Source organism: Podarcis muralis, chromosome 14, assembly GCF_964188315.1.
Source record: "Podarcis muralis chromosome 14, rPodMur119.hap1.1, whole genome shotgun sequence".
NCBI lineage: Eukaryota > Metazoa > Chordata > Lepidosauria > Squamata > Lacertidae > Podarcis > Podarcis muralis.
Window position 1 is genome coordinate 6,908,429 of NC_135668.1, and position 12,505 is coordinate 6,920,933.

General features: G+C 42.5%; 1 protein-coding gene across 1 annotated transcript in view; it reads left to right on the forward strand.

The window, feature by feature from the left end:
• Nucleotides 1-12,234, forward strand: part of ONECUT1 (one cut homeobox 1) — a 30,633-nt gene extending 18,399 nt beyond the window's left edge. The window contains exon 2 of the mRNA XM_028706938.2: nt 1,706-12,234. Within this exon, the coding sequence (XP_028562771.2) occupies nt 1,706-1,998 (293 nt within the window). The 3' untranslated portion in view covers nt 1,999-12,234. The remainder of the gene's footprint in view (nt 1-1,705) is intronic.
• The last annotated feature ends 271 nt before the right edge of the window (nt 12,235-12,505 follow it).

Here is a 12,505-nt window from a genome sequence, read left to right on the forward strand (position 1 = left end):
GCATGTTTATCATATTTATGCTGTCTAAAAATCATTCCTGGCCCCAGAAATCGTATGGAGACTGGGTGGAATGGGGAGGGGGAGTCTACACTTCATAAAGGTAAGGGGTAAAGGGACCCCTGACCATTAGGTCCAGTTATGGCCGACTCTGGGGTTGTGGCACTCATCTCGCTTTATTGGCCGAAGGAGCCAGCGTATAGCTTCCAGGTCATGTGGCCAGCATGACTAAGCCGCTTCTGGCGAACCAGAGCAGCGCATGGAAACACCGTTTACCTTCCTGCCGAAGTGGTACCTATTTATCTACTTGCACTTTGACGTGCTTTCGAACTGCTAGGTGGGCAGGAGCAGGGACCAAGCAATGGGAGCTCACCCCGTAGTGGGGATTTGAACCGCCAATCTTCTGATCGGCAAGTCCTAGGCTCTGTGGTTTCACCCACAGCGCCACCTGCATCCCTACACTTCATGACCACTTCCTAATCCTGCCAAGTCTGCACCAGCCAAGGCAGAGGGTGGGGTGCTTCCCCCCTTTTGTAGATCACTCCAATGGGAGGGCAAACCGCCATACTAGCTCCTGGGGTGGGTGTGGTTTTTCTCCCCAGTCTGGTAGATCTCTGAGGAATAGCAGGGAGAGCTTTAGCTGTTGTGGATCTAAGGCCTCCCTGATCTGCCCTCTGCACAGCAGGCCACAACTACTCAGCCACAACATCAGAGAACAACTGAAGACCTCCTGAGGCATTTATCTTCCACCAGCCTGAAGGCTGGGCCATAGATACCAGGAGCACAAGAGTTTGGTAAACTGCTTGGGCCCACCCCCTTACAATCAAGCTATATATAAATTTTATGGGGTGGGGAAAACAAATCTTGATCCTAAAATATCAAGAACTATTGCAAATGTCAGCAGCTACCACATTGCCGACATTTACTGTGGGAGACAGGGATTGAGAAATTTAAACCTCCTATCCCACATGTGTGGGAGAAATAAAGAAAGTAAATGGGCTGTGAAGCCTTTTGAGCAGAGTAAAGCAGTTATACATTTTGCAGTTTACTAAAGCTGAGGAATAAGGCAATTACACCATTTTATCCCTTTTATTTGTGGTCTGTTGACCTCCCCTTCTTCACCTCCGTTGCAGAGAATGAACCACATGTTTTTAGTAAGATAAGCAAAAAAGAGAATGAACCACATGTTTTTAGTAAGATAAGCAAAAAAGATTTACAGTGGTACCTCTAGTTATGAACTCAATTCATTCCAGAGGTCCGTTCTTAACCTGAAACTGTTCTTATCTAGAGGCATGCTTTCGCTAATGGGGCCTCTTGCTGCCGCTGCACCGCCAGCACACGATTTCCGTTCTCATCCTGGGGCAAAGTTCTCAACTCGAGGTAACTCTTCCAGGTTAGCGGAGTTTGTAACCTGAAGTGTTTTTAACCCGAGGTGTTTGTAACTCGAAGTACCACTGTACTTACATTTCAATGCAGACAGCAAATGCAGTACAGGTAAGAAGTATCAAAGATTATCTCTTTGTTACAGAATTCCTGCCCAGAGCAGGTAGGGGAAGTGACCACATAGAGAGTCCTCTCTAGGAAGTTCAAGAACTCTCTGTGTACTGGCCCTGTGCCTGTCTAGCAAAACATGCATTTGTGACTTGGCTGCAAACCCCACATTTTGCACAGAATTCAAGCCATAGTGTTGTGTTCTTTTTCATTTCAGCTTGCAAACGGAAAGAACAAGAGCATGGGAAGGACAAAAGTAACACCCCCAAGAAGCCCAGGTTGGTCTTTACGGACGTCCAGCGCCGGACTCTACATGCAATATTCAAGGAAAACAAGCGCCCTTCCAAAGATTTGCAAATCACCATTTCACAGCAGTTGGGTCTGGAGCTCAGCACGGTCAGTAACTTTTTCATGAACGCGCGACGGAGGAGCCTGGATAAGTGGCAGGAGGAGGGCGGCTCCAGTTCAGGCAACTCATCTTCTTCATCAAGCACTTGTACCAAAGCGTAAAGAATTGACCACAAACTAATCTTCGGTGGAAAAGCTTTAAAAATAACTGAACAGGACTTCAAGAAAGCAGGTTTATACTTCAACTCTTTTTAAAAAATGTTATTTATAAGCCCCAAAGAAACCAAAGACTTAACTTCACCTGATGATGACTTGGCTAGAAGAAACACACTTTAGTGGGATGATGGCTTGCAAAATGAAGAGACTGGGAAAAGAGGGCAGGCTGCTGGCTTTACACCTTTACACCATGATCTCTTCTGCCCTATGTGGCCGGTTAGTGATCTGGAGGGCAGCCAGTGATGAGGATGCTCTCGGATACGGCTCTTTGTTTCTACGGCAACACCATGGAGGTGAAAGATGTACATAGGATTCCGGGTGCCCACCAGCAGCGAGGAACATAGCCAGAGCTGGTCTCAGAAAGTACAACCATAACAGCATTGAGTCACATGAGTTCGTTTTAAAAAGTAGTGTGATTTTGCTCTTTTAATTGTTTGAACTTTTTCCAGTTCAATACCTGGATACAAGTTCAGATAAGGCAAAGAAATTTGAATGCTTCCTGAACCAATTGCATTCTCTTTGTTTGTTAAGGGATGTGTCCATTTAAAAAAAACCAAACAAACCAACAAACCAAAACAACCCCACAATTTCATTGTAAAACTATCAGGTAGGTACCAAAGAACACATTTCTAATTATATTGCAGGTATTTTGTTGCAATGCTTTTAATACACCAAAGCTATTTTTACACAAAATTCTATGTAGAGGTGTAAGGGTAAACACCTCATTGTTGTCAGGCACCCAGCTTTAAGCAAGACAAACCGTTGTTCCAACTGTGGCAATTTCCTCTGCACACAAGTGATACAAGACAGTAGTGTAGAGCCAATAGGATGGTAAACTACACTTTGTGGAGGACCCTGCATTTGTTGATGTGCAAACCCAGGGCTCCAGTAGGAATACTTGATAGGCTCCCCAAGTCAGAAAAGAGGCGTATACTACAGAAATTCAGGTTGCCCATGTGTGTCAAACTACCTTTTTTATTACTAGAAATTCTAGGCAAACAGCTGCTATGTCTTGCTTCTAGACAGTGTGCATTTTATTTACATATATATTTATGCTCGTAAAATTTAAAGTATAATTGTTTAAAATACAGGCAACAACTTTTCCGCACAAGCTAAAGTGAGCCACAAGGCAACCCAGAGTTGTTGGGGCTCCTGCTACCTCAGGGTAGAATCCTAGCCCATGACCTTAAACCAATGGAAGGAAGTTATTTTGAAGTCTGTGCAGATATTTTTTAAGAAGATATGGTTAAAACTAGGGAGGAATTCTAATGATATTGAAAGTAAATGAAGAAACCTCTGTTGCTTCCCTTAGGAAGCAGGCCTCACAATGTGTTTTTTTAGGATGGCAGGGGCAGAGGCAGTTTGGAGTGCCACCAGTTGTATGAAAGCTTAAACCAAATTTAACTTAAACCCGCTTGACCTTTTGCTCAAGATAAGCAACCCAGTGTCAACAGCACCATGACATTTCCCTAGTGTTGCAGGGATGACAGGATGGCATCGCAGTAAGCTCAGGATTTCATCACTGGCTGAAATACAGAATCTTCTGGGCTATGAATCAGATGGTGTATTTGTACTGAAGCCCATATAAGCTGGTCATTTGGGAATTATAGAGACCAAGAGCAAACCTCTTTTAGGCACCGCGAACAACTGAATCTGGCCCATTCCTCTCTTGGCACTTACTAGGTTGTTCCCTGGGTGCAGGGTTTTGTTTTTGTTTTGCACATCTCTTATTTATTTATTTATTTATTTATTTATTTATTTATTTATTTATTTATGAATGAGAGTTCTATACAGATAAGATTTAACAGGCACATTGTTTTGTGAATGAAAAGTTTTGAATGCATGGTTGCAAGTAATTGTTCGCCCATCTAATGAAAACTTCCATTTTACATGTAATGGAAGCAGCAGTGTTTACATTTGGTGACTTGGCTTGTCTTACACTTATTTATCTATTTATTTATCAAATTTGTATTTGTCCACAGATCTCAGGGCCATCCACAACATAAAAAATACAAGATAAAAACACAAAATGAATAGGACAATAGATATATAAATGTGCACGTATATCTCTTAGATCCTGGGATATTGATATGAAACACTTTCTTTTAGTAAATCAGGGTTGGAGTTAGAGGATCAAGTTACAAAAACTGTCATGTTAAATCCATATCCCCCCAGCCCCAGCCCCCCCCCCAAGGTAAACTCCTATGAAAGGAGTGTGGTGAGGCCTACAGGGTGCAATGCAACAGGGCCAGACTTTGACCATACAGGTCATACCTTGGGTTAAATGTGCTTCAGGTTGAGCGTTTTCAGGTTACGCTCCGCGGCAACCTGGAAGTAACAGAGCGCATTACTTCCGGGTTTCGCCGCTCACGCATGCGCAGACATTCAAAATGACGTCCCACACATGCGCGGAAGTGGCAAATCGCCACGCGCACACGCGCAGACACAGGTTCCATTCGCTTCAGGATGCAAATGGGGCTCCGGAACGGATCCCGTTCGCATCCAGAGGTACCACTGTAAAATAAGCTTGGGGTGACTCTACAGAGACCAAGGAACACGTGAATATTTTGAAAACTCTTGACTGTGGGAAACTGTACCAAATTCTCCACTGCAAACCTTTTCTCCCTAAAGAGGCTACTTACTGGCAGCACTTAGTATAACTTATTTTGAAAACAGGGCTTACACTTTGTTCCAGAGCATCAGGGTTGCTCACTGAGTATCTGAAAGAAGCAGATTGAGGGTTTCATCTTAATCCGAAGAAGTTGCAGTTCTGCATTGCAGGGAGTTGTCCCTTCCAAGTCTATGATTCTGTGATTCTATGAGTGTTGAGACCTGCAGTCAGGTCTTTAAGACTGCAGTCCCATGTACTCTGACCAGTCATACTGATCAGATGTGCACAGATTTCTGTCTCCAAATATGCTTTCAAAATATATTATGCAACAGAGACTGCGCACATTTCAGGGTATGGAATAAACTAAAAGTTAAGTAACTGAATCTCAACTTAGCTTGATATTTCTGTCTGCCCCGCCCCACCCCCGTTGGGTTCATTAAAAAAAAAATAGACAAGCCAGTTTTAACTTGCAATATGATTTGTGACTATTTCACTTTATGATTTTAAAATTTAGGAAAATGTTGCTTTTGTTAAACCTCGAAAATTCAGAAATGGAGGGATATTTAAACTACATTACCACAGGCTAGTGTTATTTCCTCTGTTATGCGGGACGCGGGTGGCGCTGTGGGTTAAACCACAGAGCCTAGAACTTGTCGATCAGAAGGTCGGCGGTTCGAATCCCCGCGACGGGGTGAGCTCCCGTTGTTCAGTCCCTGCTCCTGCCCACCTAGCAGTTCGAAAACACATCAAAGTGCAAGTAGATAAATAGGTACCACTCTGGGAAGGTAAACGGCGTTTCCGTGCGCTGCTCTGGTTCTCCAGAAGCGGCTTAGTCATGCTGGCCACATGACCTGGAAGCTGTACGCCAGCTCCCTCGGCCAATAAAGCGAGATGAGCGCCGCAACCCCAGAGTCAGCCACGACTGGACCTAATGGTCAGGGGTCCCTTTACCTTTACCTTTACCACAGGCTAGTGTTATTTCCTGTGTTATGTATTTTGAGACAACATGCTAAAACCAAAGAGAATAATACCAGCATACGCTTTTTACCCAATTATGCAATTTCAGTATCTCTTGCTAGATGTTTATATTTAGAATTCATTGACTTTCACAAGCGATCATTTGATTCGCCCCAAATGCTCTGTTCAAGATACAGGCCATCCTCTTTGGACAAATGTAATATGTGAACTGGGCAGTTGTGGATGCAGCCGTCAGCAATTTGTACCTTCGTAACAACTGGAAAAGGATCACAATGCCAGAGATTGCTGCCATACAGCTTATCTCTGTATCCATGTACACTCAGAACTGCCAGCTGAGGTCTGGGCTGCTTGTATGTATAAGAAAATGTATTTTGGAGAAACACCCCATATATTTTATAGACTTTCTCACACAAGTAGGTCTTAGTTATTCCTTTGGGAGCTGGCTCCCCTAGGTATGTCCTTCTGGGTGGCAAATGGCTTGTGCAATTGGGTTCTGCATGCATCATTCCCCAACGTCATTGACGTCATCTGCTGCGAGAATCTGCTCTTGCAACTTGCTTCCCCTCCTGCCAATCAATGCACTTCCCAGGTCTATGCAGGCACATTGGTCGGATCAGGCCCATAATGTTGTACTTTCCCAAACCCCGCTTCTCATGTTGCCCAAGGCAATTTGCCACCGTGCAATTTGAATGGCCATGTTTGCTCTTTAGTCTTTCAGGTCAGCCAAGGGTCTTTAGTAAAGCCAAACCAGGAACCAGAATTTAACCCCTGATACTTGAAGTGGGCCATTAAGTGGCGCAGGCTGGTTATCTCATTTTACTCTTGCAGAAACCTTTACAGCCAGCCTCTTATAGGCTGCTCCCACCCCCCACAATCCTTATAAGCCCCTATAATGTTGTACCTCCAAATTCTTATCATCTTGGGGGTTCTGTGAAGACACATGCCACCAACACCAAAACATCTAAATGGGTTAAAGTTGAGGTAGGTGGTCACTTTAAACGCATCAATATGCTTCTGAATACCACTTGATGGGGGAGCAACAAGAACTTCAGTTTTCTTATGTGATAACTTTGCTGAAATCATAAACAATGTAGAAATTGACTAGTCACACTCCAGCTGCAGTAAAGGGTTTAATTTACTGCTCACCAAAGTGTTAAAAGTTTGTTTTGAACTCAAATTATATCTCAACCCACACAAAAATGCTTTAAAAAATATATACCCCAAACATTGCAGCAAGGACAGGCTTTCATTTTTCTACATGCATGAAGCAAAACAGCAGAATTTCTTCTTTATTTTTAAGTTGCCTCCCTAGCTCTGTATCTCAGGCGTCGGCCCACGCAGCACATTGCCTTAACCACATGAATGGCCCCACTAATGGCAAAGGGAACTTTCATGACGTTCAATTCTATTGGGTGTGTGAGGTGTTTATATACTGTCAGGTGTCAGTTGGACTGGCCTTAAAGATTGCAGAATCTGGTCCAAGTCCACATGAACATTTTGCCCAAATGGACTGAAAGTCCATTGCTGGCTTTGCTTATACCAAAGAGTCCTAAGACACAGTTCTTCACCAGAGTTGAACAAACCTGTTCCTCACAAAGGGACAGACCCATCTCCTCATTTTTTCTTCCTTTGGATGTGAACACTATGCATTTAATGAACAAAGAGAAAGCAACAAGCTATCTAACTGTGTTTGGGATGCATTCAATGGCCCTAGAGGCCAATTGGGAGTCTTTCTTTGGCTTTATGGGTTATTTATTGTGGGTTAGTTTTACAATGCATTTTGTAACTATTTCCTTTAAACAAAGAAGCAGAAAGGAAGGAATACTTACACTACAATTTAAAAAATGAAAAGAAGAGGAAAAAGTGTGTTAAAGCTCTACTATTTATAGTGTGAACCAAAGATGCTACCTCACTCAATTTCCACTGGTGATTTTGATCGCATTGATGAAACCAAAGAATACCAAAGATTTTTCATGCACGGCCTGAGTCTGAAAAGGGAACTCATTCTGCTAAATCTTCCGTTTCCATTTACTTAGTGTGTAAATTTGTCTTCATTCATATCTGTAATAACCACACTGGCTTATCACAACCATGATGGCAACCGTGACAATAGAGCTCTAGGCAACCGTGTTGCAAACTTTATAAACTAGGATGAGTGCCTTGCTTGAACCAAAGTGTTAAACCGCTCTTGACCTCTTTATATCTCACCTTTGAATACCTCAGCCTAATAGAAAGGCCACTGATTAAAAATAAACGGAATAATTCTTCACCGTGGTGCTTTTTGCCATGCTATCATGCAATGAAACTTTCTTTGATACCAAAGGAAAAATACTTGTTTTGATTTCCACTTCCTTGCTGACAAACCAAAGGTTTCTTCTTTCCCCTTGCAAGTAGCTTGAGTCCTCTACCTAGACAGGCCGTGCCTTACTTTTATCAATTCCTCCAAATACCTCATATAATAATAAATCATTAGGGTTGTGTTGTATAAAGAATCTATGTGCTAAGGCAGAAGTTACTCGTTTGCTAATTGTCAAGGTTGTTTTGAAGGTTTTGTCTTATTTATTTGGGAAGTTTGATTTCTTTGTATGGATTATTTTGCTTGAGCTGGGGTTTTCATTCCTCCGTCTGTTTTGCCAGAACTGCTCAATAACCCAACAAAGATCTTTCTTCAAAATGGGTTTGGGATGTTGAGGCTGTTGTTGTTGAATAGTTTAAGAAAGGGATTCCTCACCCCCCCCCCCAGTGGTTTGAAGACTTTTTGTTGACTTGTCAATGTCCTTTTTACAGGGTGCAAACACAGACGTGTTCCTATTTTTTCTAATATTGTATGCTTTTAATTGAAATTATGATTTATATATGTTTATTAAACCAGAGCAGCTTATGACAAACTTGTATATAATAACCAATATTTTATGTTATAATATTTTGTGTTTCTGATGTTATGACCATCTGATGTTAAGTTCCATGTGCTTCACAAGACTGTTTTTCCCCAACTGGATCTTCAGCACAGTTTTAGCTTCAATGTGCATTATTCTGAACACTGCCAGGTTCCCCTCCCTTCCTCCAAGATAACTTGTACATGCCAAAATGAGTGTTTCAAGGTAGTACTTTTGCCACATAGAATGCAGAACAGCACTCGTAATGAAGTTTCCCCTCCCTTTAATTTATTTGCATTTTCCGTTAAAGTTTATTTTGTGGGCAAGACCTGCCCATCCAAAGAGCTTGACATTTGTTCCATTTTTAAAAGCACACGCATTTGTGAGAGACTTTGCTTTTTGTTGTTGCTGTGATGGTGGTGGTGGTTGTGTTCTTCTTCATTCATATAGATAAGAATAGCAGAATGCAGGAAACTAAGCCAACGTGAAATTGGATCTAGCCTTCAGTAGATGAGCAACAGCAAACATCTTTAACAGGGCAAAGGCAACGCACTCAGATTTTCTCTGGCTGGGGCCAGTGGTGGGTGGAGTGGGAGAGACAACATGGATTCCAGGAAATGCAGCCCACTTGCTATTACTAGATGGGTATCCCAGAATGAGGGAGAACATTCTTTCCCTTTCATCAGCTTGTAGGAATGTCCTGGAAGAATAATATATCACAAACTAGCATGCAAAAAATGCTGCAATATTTTGCATGCTGGTGGTGGGGTGTCCACAATGTCCTCTGGGATTTACATTCTGCCTGTGGGCTGTGTGCAAGCTCACATCTAGGGTGTGCCCCAGCTGCATATACAAGATGCACTTAGATCCCTCCTGGTGCCCATGCCAGGCCCGTGATCTCTGTCTCCTGGGTGCTGCTACACTGGAGGAGGAGGCTGAAGCCTGTATAGTCCCCTTAAGCCAACTCCTTTATGCTGAATACACCATGGCTGGACTCTGGCCTTTCAAGGGAGAAAAATTCTCCCAGGCTCAAATAAGGCTAAGGATTAGGTGCTCCCGCCCTTCTGGGGAACAGACAGCTCATTTCCCTCCATTTACTATTTAATCACAGAAGAAGGCAGGACAATGAACACTGCACAGCAGGGTACATTTTCATGAAAGTTTTCAAGAATCGGCTTGGAATGAAGTACAGGGATTTCAGAACTTGCCTCAAGTGGGGCAAAACTAATATAGACTGTAATTCATTTAAGATTTTGGGCATTTGGGAATACTGTGGGGGTGTACTACACCCTCCCAAAGACTGTCTCCAGGCAAGTTTCTGCTGGATTGTGGCGCAAGGGATGATGACCACTATAGCTGGGCTGTCAGGGATAACATCCCCTCTGTCTCCTTTCTGGCACTGAATGCACTGTGGATAAATGTCCCTTTAAAGAACATGCCAAACTACCATGGAATACAAAGATTTACTTAGCTGGGGTGAATTCAGCTTTAAAAAGTTTGAATGCCTATATAGAAGGTGAGAGACTTGGTTGCAAAGAACAGGTGGGAAATAAACAATCACTTCCTTGCCTCTGATCAAGGAGTTATGTTTATTTGTATATTCTGTTGTCACCGTTCTAAAGTTTGCATTACCTATACAGTTTTAGGACTATAAAGGCTGATTGCTTTTAAAGAGCTGGTCTTGATCATTCTAAGGTATAAATTGAGTAAACATGCTTCCATTAAAAGGTCGTATATCAACATAATATGAAATTCACATAATTAGTGTTCTTTCCCAGTGCATTTCACACAATATATTGCTTGAATTAAACGGTGGTATGACTGGAACAGGATTGCAGCCTTAAATGAAGATATTACACTACAGTTAGTGAAATGGAGCAATAATGTGGCTCTGACATTCATTACCCTAGAGTAATCTCATTGTTTTGTTTAATCCTTAAATGAACTCTGTGCAATGAGCTCGCTGTGGGTGAAAAAGTTTTAGAGTGCAAGCCTATGCACACTTATGTGGGAAGAGGTCAGACTGAACTCGGTGGAACTTACTTCTGAGTAGACATGCATAGAATCAAGTAGCCAGTCCACTAGTCCAGGATTAGAACTGTACAAAGTAAAATACTGGCTGTGTTCCTGCTCCTTCCATGTACAGAGAGCCCAAGTCTGGATCAGCTCCTTATATCGTGCAACTCTCTTTTCCATTCTGCCCTTATGCCAAGGTGCCAGATTGCCAAAGGGGGGCACCAAAGGACTTCAGGCAGCAGCAGAGCGAAGAGCAAATGCTTTCAGTTTGCTCTTGTGGTTGGTGCAGGCAGAGAGAAGCGGCCGAATGTTTGCTTGGGCTCTCCTGCGAGCGAAAGGAGTTGTGCATCAATGTGGAAATGAGAGCAACCCCCAGCCACCCAGCTACCAGCAGCCCTGCCTTGAGGCCCTCAAGTGGTTGAGGGCACACTTCACAACCCGGCAATACACCATTGGCATAAATAGGCTGAGTGAAAATGATGTGCTTTACTGAAAAGATTAACTCAGCCAGTTCTGCAGCCAGCACAAAATTCTGGCAACTGGCTCAGAAGTATAAAATAATAGAACAAAACAAAACAAAATACAGCAGCATGGTTTGATTTTCCTGATTGTTTGGCACAGTAGAAGCAACATTGATGCCATAGGAAGGCCAGGACGTAGACAGATTCACGCAGTCATGGAGAGGCATTCAGAACTAGCAAGGAAGGGCGATGTGCAGTGACTCCTTCTGCTGTTACTGGCAGCTGCTGCAGCAGCTGAGCTACAAGTCATGCAGGACTGAGGCCTCTTTCCACGTGTTACTATAAAAAACTACATTCTGCACCAATGCACAGCCATTTTAGGTCCATTATCCTAACCCACAGAACTCAATGGGACTTATTTCAGAATAGGCCTATCTGAGATTGCTCTGTAAAAGAATAAACATTGTCCTTGCAAGTTGGGGTTGCATTTGTTCATCACTTTTGTGTTTTGTGTCCAGCCAAAAGACATCCATCCGTCCATCCGTCCATCCATCCTTCTGCCTTCAAAAGCTTGGATTTTGATATTCTCTTGTAACTTCATTGCATTTTCTGTCTTCAACAGCCTTTTTCTTTTCTATTTGTTTCTCTACCCGTCAATTTCCATGCTCAAGTTAGTTTGATTGTTTGAAATGTATAGGAAGCCAAAAGACAATCAACAGATATAGTATCAGTCAACCCAAGGGGATTTCCCTGAATTAGAGAATGTTCTTCCATAGCAGTGAAAAACAGGAGGAAGTTTTTAAAAAATAAAAAAGAATAAGTTGTCTCTTTTCTTTATAGAAAACAACTGTCATTTATGAATTGCTGCTGCATTTCAGTTTCAAAAGATACGGCTCTTGTCCCCAATTATTGAGTTTTCCCTCTTTGCCAAGCATTTGTTCCTGTACTTCCATGTGCATCAGGAAGAAAAAGATAATGTACTAGGCATTGTTTTGAATTGTTTCCGTGTACCTCCTGCACTGTTTTCAGATTTATTTTTGTTCCTTTTTAAGCTTTGCTACTGATTTCACTTTATGACTTACAATATCATTGGCGGTGTTTGCTAAGCAAAAAAAGAAAGAAAGAACAAAAGCAAATGATGTCATTATGCTTTTCAGTGTTAAAAAAAGATGTTTCAGCATTTATGTAGTCACAAAAATGTAGTAAATAAAAGGTTGGAATTTCCAGCACTTTACATTTAGTGGACTCTTGCGTTCTTCTGTTTGCCCAGGACTGGAGCACCTATGGCCACTTCTATGGTCAATGACGATAAAGGGTTGGGAGAAAAGTGACTCAACCCCCGTTAACAGAGGGATGGTGGAACTAACCACCCGGAATCTGCAACTTTTTCCTACCCTGCAGGGATGCTCCCCTTAGAAAACACTCTCGTCAATGGCATTCGTGACCGAAGATCTGTAAATGAAAAGAGGCTGCTCGCATTTGCCTGAGTCCTCCAAAATTCAGGGAGAAAC